General features: G+C 47.3%; 1 protein-coding gene across 2 annotated transcripts; it reads right to left on the reverse strand.

Annotated features, from left to right (window-relative positions):
• Positions 1-5,372: 5,372 nt before the first annotated feature.
• On the reverse strand, positions 5,373-18,220 carry LOC132591145 (zinc finger protein 135-like). Of its 2 annotated transcripts, none has more exons than XM_060268766.1 (2): positions 17,579-18,126; positions 5,373-11,321 (listed from the first exon to the last, which is right to left on the reverse strand). In XM_060268766.1, exon 2 carries the CDS (start codon positions 11,233-11,235, stop codon positions 9,916-9,918), a length of 1,320 nt encoding a protein of 439 aa, XP_060124749.1. In that variant the 5' UTR covers positions 11,236-11,321; positions 17,579-18,126; the 3' UTR covers positions 5,373-9,915. The 2 variants fall into 2 exon arrangements, with proteins under 2 accessions (XP_060124749.1, XP_060124748.1); XM_060268765.1 differs by lacking the exon at positions 17,579-18,126 and adding an exon at positions 18,146-18,220 and having other exon boundaries at positions 5,374-11,321.
• Between the last annotated feature and the right edge of the window lie 153 nt (positions 18,221-18,373).

The following is an 18,373-nucleotide window of genomic DNA, read 5'->3' on the forward strand; positions in this document are numbered from 1 at the left end:
TGAGGAAAGACTGTATCTTCTGGTTATTTCAGGGCCAGCTCTAGGTAGACTCCCGGTGGTGCGGTGTGCCAGGGCGCCGGGCTGGTAGGTGGGGCTCTGCGCGACGAAGCTGCGTGGAAACCATGCTGCGCCCTGCGAGGGCGGGAGCGCCGGAGCGATCTCCGCTACTCAGTGCCAGGGCGCCTGACCTGCTCGAGACTGCCCTGGGTGATCTTGAGTGTCTGAAAAACTGAGACCGCAAATGAAAGTTTCCAGTGTTACACAGTCCACGCAAAGTTTCTCTCCAGTAAAATTTTTGCATTGCATGTAAGGATAACACCATTGCTTCCACCGTCAATTCTTTCCATTGTCAAAGTCTTTTTAGAACTGCATGAAAACTCTCAGAGACATTTGTGGTAATTCCACTTTTTTCATTATATATGTCCAGTCTCTTTAGAATCCAGGCCCCAGCATGCTTTATTATTGTTTTGTGCAGGTCTGCCTTAAAGTAGTCTAAGAACGCTTTGCTCCAATTTGTACTGAGTTTATCAAATTTGAATCTGTAGTCTTGCTCAGAATTTGACCTGAGAAGATCAAAAAAGTCAGCAAGGTATAGTTTGGTATCTTCTGAACTGGCCCCATGTTTTTTTCAACCAAAACATGATGTCTCTGCGGATGTCATTCCAGCATACCGCTCTGTGGCTCTTGAGCAAAAGATGCTCCAAAGCATTTTAAATTCCTTTTTCTCTGTCAGACACTATGACAACTTTATCTGAATTGAGCAATGGACACTGTTTTGAAAGGTTTCAAAAAATCTCCTGTGATTGTCCTCTCGCCTGCTGTCATGTATCATGAACATTACAGGAATCAGTGGTGATTCAGCGAAAAGCCTCTCCCCCATGCTTTTCAACATCTACATGAAGCTGCTGGGAGAGATCATCAGGGGGTTTGGGCTGGGTGTTCATCATAGAATCATAGAGTTGGAAGAGACCACAAGGGCCATCCAGTCCAACCTCCTGCCAAGCAGGAAACACCATCAAAGCATTCTTGACACATGCCTGTCAAGCCTCCGCTTAAAGACCTCCAAAGAAGGAGACTCCAACACACTCCTTGGCAGCAAATTCCACTGCCGAACAGCTCTTACTGTCAGGAAGTTCTTCCTAATGTTTAGGTGGAATCTTATTTCTTGTAGTTTGAATCCATTGCTCCATGTCCGCTTCTCTAGAGCAGCAGAAAACAACCTTTCTCCCTCCTCTATATGACATCCTTTTATTTATTTGGACATGGCTATCAAATCACCTTTTAACCTTCTCTTCTCCAGGCTAAACATACCCAGCTCCCTAAGCCGTTCCTCATAAGGCATCGTTTCCAGGCCTTTGACCATTTTTGGTTGCCCTCCTCTGGACATGTTCCAGCTTGTCAGTATCTTTCTTGAACTGTGGTGCCCAGAACTGGACACAGTACCCCAGGTGAGGTCTGACCAGAGCATGAGTATGCAGATGATACCCAGCTCTACATCTCTTTCAAATCAGAACCAGTGAAGGCGGTGAAGGTCCTGTGTGAGTGCTTGGAGGCGGTTGGAGGATGGATGGTGGCTAACAGATTGAGGTTGAATCCTGACAAGACAGAAGTACTGTGTTGGGGGGACAGGAGGCGGGCAGGTGTGGAGGACTCCCTGGTCCTGAATGGGGCAACTGTGCCCCTGAAGGACCAGGGGCGCAGTCTGGGAATCATTTTGGACCCACAGCTGTCCATGGAGGCTCAGGTTAATTCTGTGTCCAGGGCAGCTGTCTACCAGCTCCATCTGGTACGCAGGCTGAGACCCTACCTGCCTGCAGACTGCCTCACCAGAGTGGTGCATGCTCTAGTTATCTCTCGCTTGGAATACTGCAATGCACTCTACGTGGGGCTACCTTTGAAGGTGACCCGGAAACTACAACTAATCCAGAATGTGGCAGCTAGACTCAGGGGCGTCTTTCCCCTTGGGCTGAGTGGCACCCTGGGCCATGTTGCCTGACCAGCAGGGGCGCATTGAGGAGGCACACAGAACCACCCGCGTGTCCGCCTCACCCGCTTCACTCCTTTCCCGGTGGCGGTGGTGGTGGCGGAGCTGCCTCCGTCAAGGGGCTGTGCCCCCACCTGCTCAGCCCAGCCCAGCCGCCCGACGCTGCGCGCTCCTTGGGGTGCAGATTTCCGTGCCTACGACAAAGCCACCTCGAAGGCGGGGAGGGGCACCTGGAACCATAGTTTTTGGTCTGTTTTTTTAAAATTCTGGTACATCGCTCATGCAAAGAAAAGATCCTGCACTGCGTGTCTCAGGCCTGATCGATCAACTTTGGCAGACACAGTAAGGCTGTTGTTTAAAGAGAAAGTACCATAAACAGAGAAGCAACTCCACACGAGGCAGGCTTTTTGAAGGTGAAATAGCAAAAGGTTTATTTGGTAACGCTCTGTCGGAATGCCACTTGATTCGCAAGGACACATCAATTGCAGCATTTTCATTTTAAACCGTTCTCTCAAAGTGAGGCTCCACTTTTCCAAATGCCCCTGCGAGGCAGGGACAACCACCCGCCCTGGCTAAACTGGTGACTGGGAGTGGCCATTGAGACCATGGACCACCGGTCTTGAAAGACCTACATTGGCTGTGCCCCTGGGCATTATAAGTGATTTGACAGCTGTAGCGCGGCAAAAAAGGCAAAGAAGATCAGCTGTCAGCCTTCTTGCCGAGCTACAGCTGGTTCCCCTTTGCGTTATGCTGGTCTCCGCTGGTTGCCCCTCACCGCTCACGGCAACTGGCAGAGACCAGCGGAACACAAAGGAGAACCCGCTGACAGCTGATCTTCGCCTTCTTCCTGCGCTACAGCTGGTTCCCCTTTTTTTGCCACTCGCCGCCGCTTCGTCTTTCTATGGCTGCGCTTCGCAAGATGAAGCGGCGTTCATAGAAAACCTCGTTGTCTTGCGAGTCCCTCGTGCAAAGCAAAAAAATTTCGTCTTGCGAGTTTTTTGTTGCACGAGGCATTTGTCTTGCGAGGTACCACTGTACTTAAAATAATAATAATAATAATAATAATAATAATAATAATAATAATAATAATAATTACCCTGTTTCTCATATTTTAAGACATACCCATAAAATAAGCCATAGCAGGATTTTTAAGCATTCAAGAAATATAAGCCATACCCCGAAAATAAGACATAGTGATAGGCACAGCAGCAATGCTGGCTGTGGCAGGAGGAGGAAGAAAAAAATAAGACATCCCTTGAAAATAAGCCATAGTGTGTTTTTTTTGAGGAAAAAATAAATATAACCACGTTTTTGGGCCACGGTGTCGCCAGGAAGCTGTGGATCCTTGATTTTTGTGGTGCAGGCTGTACCCCTGGCCATGATATGTGATTTGAGGGTGAATTTGGGGGCCCCCCATGCAAATAGGTGAAGATTCGCGAGGATCCGTGCTTCAAAACCACGTTTTTGGGCCACGGTGTCGCCAGGAAGCTGTGGATCCTTGATTTTTGTGGTGCAGGCTGTACCCCTGGGCATGATATGTGATTTTAGGGTGAATTTGGGGGGGCTCCATGCAAATAGGTGAAGATTCGCGAGGATCCGTGAGGATCCGTGCTTCAAAGCCACGTTTTTGGGCCACGGTGTCGCCGGGAAGTTGTGGATCCTTGATTTTTGTGGTGCAGGCTGTACCCCTGGGCATGATATGTGATTTGAGGGTGAATTTGGGGGGGCTGCATGCAAGTAGGTGAAGATTCGTGAGGATCCGTGCTTCAAAGCCAGGTTTTTGGGCCACGGTGTCGCCAGGACGCTGTGGATCCTTGATTTTTGTGGTGCAGGCTGTACCCCTGGGCATGATATGTGATTTGAGGGTGAATTTGGGGGGGTCCCATGCAAGTAGGTGAAGATTTGTGAGGATCCGTGAGGATCCATGCTTCAAAACCACGTTTTGGGGCCGCGGTGTCGCCAGGAAGCTGTGGATCCTTGATTTTTGTGGTGCAGACTGTACCCCTGGCCATGATATGTGATTTGAGGGTGAATTGGGGGGGGGCTGCATGCAAAAAGGTGAAGATTCGCGAGGATCCGTGCTTCAAAGCCAGGTTTTTGGGCCATGGTGTCGCCAGGACGCTGTGGATCCTTGATTTTTGTGGTGCAGGCTGTACCCCTGGGCATGATATGTGATTTGAGGGTGAATTTGGGGGGGGCTCCATGCAAATAGGTGAAGATTCGCGAGGATCCGTGAGGATCCGTGCTTCAAAGCCAGGTTTTTGGGCCACGGTGTCGCCAGGAAGCTGTGGATCCTTGATTTTTGTGGTGCAGGCTGTACCCCTGGCCATGATATGTGATTTGAGGGTGAATTTGGGGGGGCTCCATGCAAATTGGTGAAGATTCGCGAGGATCCGTGCTTCAAAACCACGTTTTTGGGCCACGGTGTCGCCAGGAAGCTGTGGATCCTTGATTTTTGTGGTGCAGGCTGTACCCCTGGGCATGATATGTGATTTGAGGGTGAATTTGGGGGGGGCATGCAAAAAGGTTAGTATCCGTGAGGATCCGTGCTTCAGAACCACGTTTTTGAGCCACGGTGTCGCCAGGAAGCTGTGGAACCTTGATTTTTGTGGTGCAGGCTGTACCCCTGGCCATGATATGTGATTTGAGGGTGAATTTGGGGGGGCCCCATGCAAAAAGGTGAAGATTCGTGAGGATCCTTGCTTCAAAACCACATTTTTGGGCCACGGTGTCGTCAGGAAGCTGTGGATCCTTGATTTTTGTGGTGCAGGCTGTACCCCTGGCCATGATATGTGATTTGAGGGTGAATTTGGGGGGGTCATGCAAAAAGGTTAGTATCCGTGAGGATCCGTGCTTCAAAACCACGTTTTTGAGCCACGGTGTCGCCAGGAAGCTGTGGAACCTTAATTTTTGTGGTGCAGGCTGTACCCCTGGCCATGATATGTGATTTGAGGGTGAATTTGGGGGGGGGCCCATGCAAAAAGGTGAAGATTCGTGAGGATCCGTGCTTCAAAACCACGTTTTTGGGCCACGGTGTCGCCAGGAAGCTGTGGATCCTTGATTTTTGTGGTGCAGGCTGTACCCCTGGCCATGATATGTGATTTGAGGGTGAATTTGGGGGGGGGGCCATGCAAAAAGGTGAAGATTCGTGAGGATCTGTGCTTCAAAACCACGTTTTTGGGCCACGGTGTCGCCAGGAAGCTGTGGATCCTTGATTTTTGTGGTGCAGGCTGTACCCCTGGCCATGATATGTGATTTGAGGGTGAATTTGGGGGGGGGCCATGCAAAAAGGTGAAGATTCGTGAGGATCCGTGCTTCAAAACCACGTTTATGGGCCACGGTGTCGCCAGGAAGCTGTGGATCCTTGATTTTTGTGGTGCAGGCTGTGCCCCTGGGCATGATATATGATTTGACAGTGAGTTCGCGGTGGCCCAATGCAGAAATCATGAGGATCCATGAGGATCCGTGGTTTTTAACCACGTTTTTGTGTCATTGTGGCCGCACGAAACAGTGGATGCGTGATTTTTTTGGTGCTGCCTACAGACTAAGACATACTCTACAATATCATGGTGTTGTTTTTTTATTTGAATGAAAAAATCATATGAATTCATGAGGATCCGTTTAAAATCATCTGGATCCGCGTTTTACCCTGACCCGGATATGAGGGTGCTCATAGTGTAGCGTGGCACCCGGGAACCTTAGTTCAATGGCTTCTCAAGAATCAGAGACTCAGAAGTTGGAGAAATTGAAAGCAAGTTTATTGCTGACAGCAACAGGCCCAGAGGAATAATCTCTCAAAGTCTGGACCTCGTACAACAGTGCTCAGAGTTTATATACCCTTTTCCAGATAGCTTTAGATATTACATATTCAGGAAGTTACAGGTAGGTAGCTGTGTTGGTCCGACGCAGTCAAAACAAAATTAAAAAATCCTTCCAGTAGCACCTTAGAGACCAACTAGGTTTGTCATAGGTATGAGCTTTCATGTGCATGCACACTTCTAAGGTGCTACTGAAAGGATTTTTTTATTTTATATTCAGGAAGCTTTTGTTATCGCAGTACCATTTGAGATATTCCTTAATAATTATCCATTCCTTATTGACTTCTTGAGTTGAATTTCCTCTCACTGTTCCCATTCTCTTTGCTAATTGTAAGTATTCTATCATTTTGGCTTGCAACTCAATCTTTGAAGGGATGATTTCGCTTTTCCAATTTCTTGCTACTATCCTCTGAATACTAATCCTCCACCCCCAGGCCATATTTTTCCTCATTCAGCTTCTATATGTTTTTAAATCATCTGCACAGTCTGTTGGGCCTCAGGAGGTTCATATTGACCATTTTGGGAGATCCAGGCCTGAGGCTTTTTTAGAGACTGTGATATTGGCCTGTCAGAGAATGAGTGACAAGGCTTGGTGCTTGCGGTCAGCTGAAGGAGTGCTCAGGTAGGAAAATGTTCTTGGATCTATACCTCCATCTGTTCGCCTTGTTGGGGCAAGTGAGTGTCCATTCTTTCCAGAACTAACTGAAAGTTTTGGAAAGTTCCAGAACATATTTTAGGTTTAAGGCAAACCCTGCAGGTGTTGGGTCCCCACTTCCCACCTGGATCGCATGGATCCGGGCCCCTGTCGATGGGCACCAGGGAGGGCGCTTTCTTTTGGGGGGGGGGTGTAGGAGGGTCTCTTTGCCCTTTTCTTCCCCCTCTTATCCCCCTCTATTTTCCCACTCTCCCTCCTTACCTCTTGGTCCTCTCTGGTCCTCTGCCTCCCTGGCTCGATATTATTCCGCTTTCCTTATGCGCAATAGATGACCCTTGTGGTCCCTTCCAACTCTACAAGTCTAGGATTCGGCTTAGTCATGCTGGCCACACGACCTGGAAGCTATGCGCCGGCTCCCTCAGCCAATAAAGCGAGGTGAGCGCCACAACCCTCTGGTGCAGCGCTCTGCTTTCTGAAACACTGGTTTCTGTCAAGGTGTCATGTTGCGCTAGAAGCGGTTTAGTCCTGCTGGCCACATGACCCAGAAAGCTGTCTGTGGACAAATGCCAGCTCCCTCAGCCTGAAAGTGAGATGGGCGCCGCAACCCCATAGTCGCCTTGGACTGGACTTAACCATCCAGGGGTCCTTTACCTTTAGCTTAGCTCTTCTTTCTGCCTCTCTTCCAACAACCCAACCCACCTCCACCCATTTAATTCACCCTCTATTAAAAACCTTTACTTATGAATACTCGAGCGCCACAACCCAAGAGTTGGTCAGGACTGGACCTAATGGTCAGGGGTCCCTTTACCTTTACCATGTGTAGAGGAAAGTTCGCCCTCTTGTGGGCAGTGGTGGAATGATGCAATGTTGGTTGGTGGGAAGTGTTATTGAGTGTTGCCTTGCCATAGACATACAAGGCCACAACAGGGTCTTCCTTGCAGGCTGAAGTGGTGCAGTCCAGACACAGGCTAAACCCCTGGGGGTGAGGAGGTGGCAGAGACCTTGGGCACAAAGATCTCTCTTGCCACTCCCCACCCTTTCAACACCAAATATAGCAGCACTTCACCTGGAGCAAAAAGGGCGCTCTTTTTTCCTAGGTGCTGATAGGTGGGGGAGCTACGAGGCACCTCCCGAGACTGGGCGACAGGTAGACTTCCACAGCCTCCTGAGGTGGACAGGGAGAAACAGGTCATGTCACACACCCCTCCCGCTGCAAAAGTTCCCCACACCTGAGGAGCCCTCTACAGTGCAGGCCACCCTGAGCCACAAGCAGGGAGCAAGTGGGCTGCACCCAGTTGCCTGTGGAGACTCTGGCAAGTGAGCCCAGCTGCATGCGAAAGGGTGGGTGGAATTCCTTCCTGTTCTCAGAAACGGCCATCAGCTTTGAGTATGGGATCAGTGCTACTATTCCTATAGTAGGGGGGCTTGTGGGGCTTCCCCACCCACTTCCACTCAGCTCCGCCATTCCCAAGGCCGTCGGTCCTTAAAATGGTGGTTCTGGTTAAGCCACTGTGGGGGGTGGGGGGGTGGTGGCACGGAATGGAAGCTGAAGAGTAGGTTTGGCTTTGCTTTCTCCTGGAACATGGCCAGTTTCCTTCTTCCATTTCCCTGAATGCTGAGCAGTGTTGGCTGTGTGGGGAAGCAAAGCTCACCTCAGCACCTCTTTGCAGGGTCCCGGTGAGCCTCCTGGCAAACTGGGAATATCCCTTCGCCCACCCAAGTTTAGGACCTTTCACACTTTTCTGCAGCAGAGTTCCTTTTTCTTTGAGAATAGTAAGTGGTTTATGTAAATGTAAACTCAGCTTTAATAATAAAGAAAACTGTAACAAAATAACACGAGGGAAACCAAATACTACAACATGAGGCAAGTCTTTGGCAAGTTGGTCCCTCTGAACAGTTATTATTTAGATATGTCTAGCCTGGAGAACCGAGGTTCCACTGTAGAAGCATATGGTAATAAATTTGGCTGGCATGCATGTTGATGCATGTAAAGCTAAGGTCTATTTTTAGGTACGTAATTAGGAAAAACTTATTTAGAGTTTTGGAAATGTATAAAGATTAGTTGGACAGGAAAACATCGTTGTGGCTTTCGTCCATAGAAGCAATCTCATAAAAGAAGCTGAACATGGAAAAGAGATGGGTGACCTATAGGGAACTATCGGCCTTCACAGAAGAGGGTGTCATGTTAAAGAAGTCAGAGGATATTAAGATCAGGAGACCGATTGGTTGCAATACTATCAACTGACTGAAGTCTTAAAACAAAATAAGAAGTGTGGGTTTATTAAGCAAAGTTCTCAGTTTGAAAAAGAGTTACTAGAGAACAGAGAAAAAATCATTTCAAAGATGCTCTTAGAATGGCAAATGATAGACAAATGATCTATAATCCATTGGTCTAGAGATGGAAGCATGGGAAAAACTGAGCAAATCAAATGTAAATTTCACATTGTGTTAGGCTTTGAAATAAAATTTTATGAAAATGGTTTATACATAGTATCTGGCACTAAGTAAAGTGGTGACATATACAGTATATATCTTGGAAATGTAAAAAAATAGAAGGTACTTTCCCCCATATGTGCTGGACATGTAAAGCGGTTAGGTGCTTTTGGGAGATGAATTATAACGAGGGGGGAAATTACTTAAGGTGACGGTACTGCAGAAACCATGAAGCATTTCTTTTAGGGATAACAGGGTTAGATGTTCCAAGAAGACAGATGAACGACAGCAGTGAGAGTACTTTATGCACAAAAATGGCAAAATCAAGATACCTACCGGTAGTAAAGAAGAGCTGCAGCAAAAAGTGCTGGAATATCACGAATTGGCATATTTAACTATGGAAAAAGAAGATCAAGAGAGGCAGACTTTAAGGAGGAGTGGAAACCTTCTGTTGAATATTTAAAGAATATTAGTAAACATGTATAAACGCAGGTAGGATCTGAATGAAGAAGAGCCGTTGAATACTTGTTGGAGAAGAGTGCGGAAAAGGTAAGGTGTAGAAAATCTGAAATATACAGCAATCTGTAAATGAAATTTTATATATAATGTAATAGAAGCACTTCCTGCACTGCTTTCAATCAACCCATTTCTGCTTTTTCAGTTTGTTGTTTGTTTCAACTCTTAAAGCTTCTCCTCCTTGTGAGTCCATTGATGATTCGTAAGAACATCAGGACTAAAGCTTTATGTGCAGACCATATAAGTAAGTGGTTTTCCTTTTGTGAGTTTGCTGGTGTTTGCTAAGTTTTCCACTCCAATAGCTCTTTCCACATTCCAGGCATTGAAATGACTTCTACCCTGCGTGAGTCCGTTGATAGCTTTTAAGTGTTCCACTAGCAGTAAGGTCTTTCCACACTCCATACATTTATATGCTTCTCCCCAGGTGAGTCTGTTTATGTCTTCTAAGTTTCCCGTGTGTGAATTAAAAGGTTCCACTCTGAAAGAAACTCTTTCAAAACTCCATACATTTAAATGGTCTCTCTGTGAGCTTGATTATGTGAATTCAGTAGTCTACTGTGACTGAAGCTCTTTCCACATTCCATGCATTTAAATGGTTTCTCCCCTGTGTGAGTCCGTTGATGGATTCTAAGGTCTCCACTGTAAGTGAAGCTCTTTCCACACTCCATACATTTATATGGTTTTTCCCCTGTGTGAGTTTGATGATGAAAATTAAGGCTTCCACTTCTACTGAATCTCTTTCCACACTCCATACATTCATATGGCTTCTCCCCCGTGTGAGTTTGTTGATGTTTTCTTAGTGTTCCACTATCAGCGAAGCTTTTTCCACACTCCATGCAATTAAATGGTTTCTCCCCTGTGTGAGTCCGTTGATGGATTCTAAGTGTTCCACTATAAGTGAAGCTCTTTCCACATGCCATACATTGATATGGTTTTTCCCCTGTGTGAGTCTGTTGGTGTTTTCTTAGTCTTCCACTATCAATGAAGCTCTTTCCACACTCCATGCAATTAAATGGTTTCTCCCCTGTGTGAGTCCGTTGATGGATTCTAAGTGTTCCACTATAAGTGAAGCTCTTTCCACACTCCATGCAATTAAATGGTTTCTCCCCTGTGTGAGTCCGTTGATGGATTCTAAGTGTTGCACTGTAACTGAAGCTCCCTCCACACTCCATACATTTAAAGGGCTTCTCCCCTGTGTGAATCCGTTGATGACTTCTAAGTATTCGATTATCAGTGAAGCTCTTTCCACATTCCATACATTTAAACGGCTTCTCCCCTGTATGAGTCTGTTGATGTCTTCTAAATGTTCTTCTATAAGTGAAGCTTGCTCCACACTCCATACATTTAAAGGGCTTCTCCCCTGTGTGAATACGTTGATGGATTGTAAGTTGTCCACTCTGACTGAAGCTCTTCCCACAATCCATGCATTTAAATGGTTTCTCGGCATTGTGAGTTTGTTGATGTTTTCTAAATGATCCACTGTCAGTGAAGCTCTTTTCACAGTCCATGCATTTATATGGTTTTTCCCCTGTGTGAGTCCGTTCATGGTTTCTAAGGTGTCCAATCTGACTGAAGCTCTTTCCACACTCAATACATTTATATGGTTTCTCCCCTGTGTGAGTGTGTTTGTGTATTCGAAGGTTTGAACGCCAACCAAAGCTTTTTCCACACTCCATGCATTTAAATGGTTTCTCTTCTGTGTGAGTCCCTTGATGTTTTATAAGTGTTCCACTGTCTGTGAAGCTGTTCCCACACTCCATGCTTTCAAATTGCTCCTCCTCTCCCTTTCCAAGCTCCATGAATTTAAATGGTTTCTTCGTTATTCCCATTGGACATGGCCCACCAGAATTCTGACTGCCTTCTCCATTGCCTGTTTTGGAGGCCGGGTGTGTGTGGAGGAAATCTTATTTGTTTTCTAGGAAGAGAACAAATGAATATTACACACAGTAATTAGCATCTTCTCTTATTTTAACTTCTCGTACATTCTCTCCTGTCCTCTATATTTAATTATTTAATTATTGATTAAATTTGTATATTGCTCTTCATCTGAACATCACAAGATAAAAATATGTGTGACCCTGAAAAAGGTGAATATTAAAGGTGAATAACACTGATTGTGGGATAGAAAAGAAAGAAGATGAAACCAGTGGTGTGTCCACCTGAGTGTAATAATGATAATGATAATGATAATGATAATGATAATAATAATAATAAAGTGTAAAGAAGAAACCAATCTTCAAATCAGTTTCATATTTCCTGGCTGTATATTTTAACCACACTTTTTTCTAGAATATCAACTGGACCTCTTTGGAATAGGAGCCAGACATTTTTGGGATTTCATCCAGACATTCCTTAAGTGTGGGCAGCAGTGGAGGAAGGCAGGGCAGGACTCAGCTGCACCTTTTTCTGTCTCCTCTGCTCCCCGGTAAGCCCTATTACGGGAGCCGAGAGCGAGCGGAGTAGAGACGTGGTGCCTTGAGTTAAAGTGCTACCCTGGCAGCGCGTAGCTCCGTGCTGGCAGCCTGTGGAGCAGTGGATTATTCCAAATTAAAGGATTTGGAAACATCGGACACCGTGAGTAAAGAAAAAGGATCTTAAAATAATAATAATAATTGGAAAGAATTGGCCACAGGAGGAGATCTAAAAATGGAAGTCGATCTCCCCCATTGAGCGAACTGAGATGCAGTTAATTTGCCCAAAGCCAGGAAGTTGACAGGAAGCCTTCAATTACCAAAAATTGGATTTAAAACCTTCCCCCTAAGGCAAGGCAAAGGGGAGAAGGGTTGAACTCAGTAAAATTCCCTGTATAGATTTTTTATTCTGGACTGGGGAAAGTCTCCCTGGAAGCTGGAGTTGGGTCCCTGAAGAGATCGGTGAGCCGTCATTATGACATCACAATAGAAAGGAATGTGTTTAGAGAGTGCAAATTACAGGCTGGGTTATGAAGTTTGATAATGCTCTTTTCATAAATTGACACAAGATTATTAAGCAATTATGAAGAACTAAAAAGGAAGTATAACCAGATCGGATATAAATTTGATTTTTGATGTTAATGGAAAGAAGAATCTCACCATCACCTGCTCTACTCTGTTCCCATGAAACTTAAGATAAACAGGATGTCAGCAACCACAACAATATCTTATGACATGGGTTCCCAGGAGGATCTTTTGGGAGCGCTTTTGGAATTCAGAGATGAACTAAGGCAATATAATAAACAGCTGTGTGAACAGCGTGAAAGGAACCAGAATGGGACAGATAGTCAAAATGGAGCAACCCCAGCAGAGGAGGAAGCCAAGCAAGAGGAACAACTAACAGTCTTGAACAGTGTATATGACATGGGCATAGGCAGGGGGGCAGCTGCCCCTCCCAGAAGCAAAAAATTAATGTATTTTACAGACCATAAACAGCACTTTCCCCCTCCAAAAACTGAAGTGGAAAGGGCTTTGCTTTAGCGAGAGCAGCTTGGTCTCCGCTTGCTGGGGGGGGGGGGGCGGGCGGGAACACAGCTGTAACAAAAACACATCAAATAAATAAAGCAAAGTGGCTACCGGTAGTTAAGCAGTTAAGACAATGGAGCAGATTGTCTTCAGGAAAGATTTGATAGCTCACCACTTTACCCTATTGTTCTTCAGTGGGAGTTGTTAATGAGCATTCAGGGATCACATTAAGAGTTCTATTGAGTTCTATTGGCGATTTAATGAGGGTGCCGTGCTAAACCGCGCGGCACAGGGACTCACAGAATGGTGCCAAAAGGAAGTGAATAAGAAAAGGGGGGTGTAGCTTTGATAGACACAGTGATGTTTATAAAAAGCAGTGGTGTTCCAGTTTGCCCCTCCTCCTGCATCTGTATACTGTAAATCAGGGGTGGCCACCTCCCAAGAGACTCTGATCTACTCACAGAGTTAAAATCTGGGAGTGATCTACCCCCTTTTGGGGGGTTCAGGTAAAAGCTGTTGAGGTTTTTTAAGGAAGGGAAGCCCTGTTTTTTGGGGTTTAGGTCAAACTTGTTGAGCTTTTAGGAGGGAGGGAGGCCCATTTTTGTTTAGGGCTTCAGGTCATAGTTCAGCTTTTTTTAGGGAGGAGGAAAATTGTGGGTGAGCTTTTTTTAGGGGTGCCAGTGATCTAGCAGTGATCTACCACAGACATCCAGTGATCTACTGGTAGATCACAATCTACCTGTTGGACGAGCCTGCTGTAAATCAAGCAGAGAGAAAGCTGCTTACAAGGCTCCTTCCTCTTGCTGCAGAGTTCAAGCATCACAGCGTCACCCAGAGGCACCCACAAATGTGAGTTATCCCTCTCTCTATTTCTTCCTTCCTTCCCTCCCTCTTCCATCCTTAATAAAATACTGGGGGGGGGGGCGGATGAGCCCCACATAGAAAGCCCATCAACATGGGGGGGATGACTCTTTCAAATACAGTATTTACCAGTAAAAATTTTTTTTGGGGGGGAGAGGCACCTAGGCCTCTAGGAGTTGGCTGCTATGCCTAGGAGTAGGACAATTCAAGAAAGCAGAATGATGCATATGCTATGGTAATATATCAATAGAATAATAGAATTGTAGTCGGAAGGGACCACAAGGGTCATCTAGTCCAACCCCCTGCAATGCAGGAATTTTTTCCTAAGGTGGGGCTTGTACCCACGACATGGTTGAAATATTATGCTGATATGCAGCAACGCCTCGGAGCCGTCATGACTGCGGCCGTGCCTTGCCTCGCCCACCCTGCCACCCCCTCTCGCCTGCCCGACCCGCCCTTCCTCTCCAGCCAAGCAGGGTAGCCACCGCCGCTGCCAGCCCCAAAAGCACAAGGTGGCCGCTACCGCTGCCGCCGCCACGATATCGTCGGGCCCACTGGCCCTGTAGCCCCGCCCACGTTCCCACTTCATGGCCCCTCCCGTGCCTTGGCCCCGCCCCTGACTGACCATGGCTTGCCCCCCCTACTTTTGATCCTGGCTACGCCCCTGGTATATGAACACAAAAAGATGAAGAAGATACTTGGAATATTGTACCCCCAGTGAGGGGGGGGGGGGGAAACAGAACATATGTTTAACTCAAGAAGTCTCCAAAGAAGAACCAGCATGGAGTGATGTCCTCCCAGTGAGAGTGGGAGGGCAGGATCCCTGCTGGAGCCAGAAGTTAATGAGAGTAAAAATTTAGATAGGACTAGGAGGTGGATGGTTTTGTACTACAGTATTTAAAGAACTGGGGAGGCAGCAGGGAAGGATTGAGGAAGAATGGTGGGTAGGATAGGACAGGGTGGGAGTGGGGTGAGGGGAAATAATAAATTTTTATACTGATTGTTTTAGATGGTCCGAAACTAGAACGACTTATGGAACTCGCTGACGCATCTAGGAGACCCTGAGTCCAGGGAAAGGGGGGCAAGCCATGGTCAAAATTTGTTTTTGAATATTTAATTGTTAGGATAAAAGAATTAATAGTTAATTTCATGATAAGTTCTTGGTAAAAAAATTTATAGGCTAAGGAGAGAAATATTAGATAGAAGAAAGGGAAAAATAATATTTGGATTAATTGATTAATTATGGGTGAAGGATAGATGATGTTTTTAGAATAGAAAAATTGTGAGGTGAGGATAAGATGTGATACAATGATTTAAGATATAAAATGAAAATTGCTTAATTGGGAGTTTAAAATGGACCCAGTGAAGGGGAAATCGAGGAAGTCAACAATGTTAAGTAAAATGTAAGAATCATTATGTTTTACTTTTTGTATTTTTTCCCCCTGTGGATTTTTTTGTATTTCTGTGTTTTGTATGTTTTTGTTTTTTATTCTTTTATAAAATCAATAAATATATTTGGAATAAAATAAAAAATGGACTCAGTGAGAGGGGAATCGAGGAAGTCTACAATGTCAAATAAAATGTTAGAATTGATGTTTTTCTTTTATGTTTTCTTTATGTTTTTTTTGTCTTTTTGTTTTTGTGAATTTTTCTATTTTGTAATGTTTGAAAACAAGGGCGTACCCACCATGGGGCAAGTTAGGGCAGCTGCCCTACTCTAGAAGCAGGGCTGGTGGGCAGAGGCGGAGCACAGCCCGGCGGAGCGCGAGTTCGCCATTCCCGCCGCGCCGCGCCGCACCCTCCCTCCAGCTCCCCGGCGCGCCCTCAGGCAAGGCCAAGCGCGGCGGGGAACCAGGGAGCGCGGCGCGGTGGGCGGGAACGCCGAACTCGCGCTCCGCTGGGCTGGGCTCCGCCTCCGCCCACCAGCCCTGCTGCTAGGGAGGGGCACAGCCCGGCGGAGCGCGAGTTCGCCGTTCCCGCCCGCCGCGCTGCGCCCTCCCTCCAGCTCCCCGTCGCGCCCTCTGGCAAGGCCAAGCGTGGCGGGGAACCAGAGAGTGCGGCGCGGCGGGCGGGAACGCTGAACTCGCGCTCCGCTGGGCTGGGCTCCGCCTCCGCCCACCAGCCCTGCTTCTAGGGAGGGGCACAGCCCGGCGGAGCGCGAGTTCGCCGTTCCCGCCCACTTTGTGGCCCCTCCCCTTCCGTGCCTTGGCCCCTCCCCTTGCCCCCCCTAGTTTTGATCCTGGGTACGCCCATGTTTGAAAATGAATAAATATTATTTGAAGGGGGGGAAGGAAGGCAGGGCAAGGAGAGGGGAAGCTCTGGCGCTGCAGGTTGGCGGACTCACGGTATGTTCCTAAGCAAGCAACCTTGGGGGGGGTGGTGGACAATTTCCTTTAAAAAGCTCTTTCCCTTGCGCTGGCAGGGGTTGCTACACTGCTGAATGTGGACACCTTGGATAGGAAACTTCTATGCTGAGAGGAGGCCTCTCTGGCCCTCCAGATGTGGTTGGACACAAAGCCGAAGCAAAGATGGCCCAAGGCCAGGGATGATGGGAGTCTTATCTGGTGGACACACTTTCCCCTTCTTCCCCCTCTTCTGAAAATGCTTAATATCTGTATTTCATTTTTTCCTTCCTCTGTGATCTTCAACATCTTCCTGATAGTCCAATCAACTGCACACATTCCCAAATCATCCTGCACCATTTACTTCTTTTGATGCTTTGAAGTATTAATCATTAATCCCCCCACAGGTGTCACCTAACAAAGGAGTTTCCCTGTGTTCATCAACACTCTTTGTTTGAGTAGGATTAAAGAACTGGTACACACGTAAGACATTTACACATGCTAATTAACACTTTCCATGCTCATTTCTGATATACCTTCTTGATTACCTGACGCACAGTATTTACACAGAAACACTAATCAAACACATAAAAGCCTTTGCATAACTCCCTTTCTAAGACACATTGAGACTGTCTTATAACATATCCACATTATAACACACAACAAGTTCTAATTAAATCCAAATATTTAATATACCTAAACATTGAGCACCACAGACCTATTATGGCTTCAATTTTTGTGTGATTAAGCCTGAGGTTAAGGACTCTGGACCTAGAAAACGCATGCCAGTATTAAACTTTGCAGAGTGGAGTCTCTTGCATAGATTTTGCATAGTTATTTTGGAACTTGTAACTAAGGCAATATCAGTTCATGAAAAGTTATAGACGGAGAAAATTGCAGGGTTGCTGTAAACAATAATCCCACCCACCAGTTCTCATTCGCAGCCTGTAAATCTGGCAAACTGGGCTTCCCTCCCCCAGGGATGATCCTTCCCTTCATAGAATCCTAGAGACCACAAGGGCCATCCAGTCCAACCCCCTGCCAAGCAGGAAACACCATCAAAGCATTATTGACATATGCCTGTCAAGCCTCTGCTTAAAGACCTCCAAAGGAGGAGACTCCACCACACTCCTTGGCAGCAAATTCCACTGCCGAACAGCTCTTACTGTCAGGAAGTTCTTCCTAATGTTGAGGTGAAATATTCTTTCTTGTAGCTTGAATCCATTGCTCCGTGTCCGTTTCTCTGGAGCAGCAGAAAACAACCTTTCTCCCTCCTCTATACAACATCCTTTTATATATTTGAACATGGCTATCATATCACCCCTGAACCTTCTCTTCTCCAGGCTAAACATACCCAGCTCCCTAAGCCGTTCCTCATAAGGCATTGTTTCCAGGCCTTTGACCATTTTGGTTGCCCTCTTCTGGACACGTTCCAGCTTGTCAGTATCCTTCTTGAACTGTGGTGCCCAGTGGTTCCTCCCTCAGCCCCCCAACTTCCTCTGCCCCCTGTCTCTCTCATTGGCCCAACTCACCCTGCGCCCAGTCTCTGTATCCTGAGGGACCACCTGAAGGGGGGGGAGGGCGGAGAGAGGGAGGGAGGAGGGGTCTCTTTCCAGGCAGCCTCTCTAGGCATCCAGGCTCTCTCGCTTCCCTTAACCCTTACATCGGCTCCTTCTCTCCCGACTTCGCCATCTGCGTGCGCGGCGCCCTGATCGCCCGCAGGATTCCTGCCAGGGGAAAAGGGGGCGACGTGTCGCGAGAGGCAGCGGATGGGGGGGGGGGGCTTGGCTCAACCCCAGTCATGCCTGGAAATGGGGACCCTTGTGGGGACCCCCTTCGCAGGCACCCCATTTCCCTTCCCGCCAAGGCGTCCAGGGGGGGGGCAGGGCAGCTGAGCATCTCTCGGCCCCCCAGGAAAGAGAAACGGGAGTTTGGTGCTGTCAAGGAGATGGTGCAAGGCAGACCCTGCAGGTGTTGGGTCCCCATTTTTGCAGTAGAGTTGCATGGATCTGGGGCCTTGTCGAGGGGTCCCAGCGGGACAGGAGTCTCTGCCCCTTTCCCTCCCCCACTTCTCTTCCCCCCCCCCTTGGCCTCTTTACCTCTGCCTTCTCTTGCTCTCCGCCTCCCTTGCTGATATCACTCCGATTTCCTTTTCTGCAATATAAAGGGGGGCGTTGTCCACTGTCACCCCTCCTCCCCTGCCCCAAACGTCCCGCCTCTCCTCCCTCCAGCCTGGAAACACTTCGTGTGCCCATAGAGCTATGGTTCCCTCCCCGCCTGTGCGAAGCAGACGTGACTGAGCTGCCTTTGGCTCTTGCTCTTTGGGG

The sequence above is a fragment of the Zootoca vivipara genome, chromosome 2 (genome assembly GCF_963506605.1).
Source record: "Zootoca vivipara chromosome 2, rZooViv1.1, whole genome shotgun sequence".
In the NCBI taxonomy this organism is placed as follows: Eukaryota; Metazoa; Chordata; class Lepidosauria; order Squamata; family Lacertidae; genus Zootoca; species Zootoca vivipara.

Coding starts and splice junctions, on each gene's coding strand:
- LOC132591145 (XM_060268766.1), bottom strand. CDS start 11,235: ATGGGAATAACGAAGAAACCATTTAAATTCATGGAGCTTGGAAAGGGA.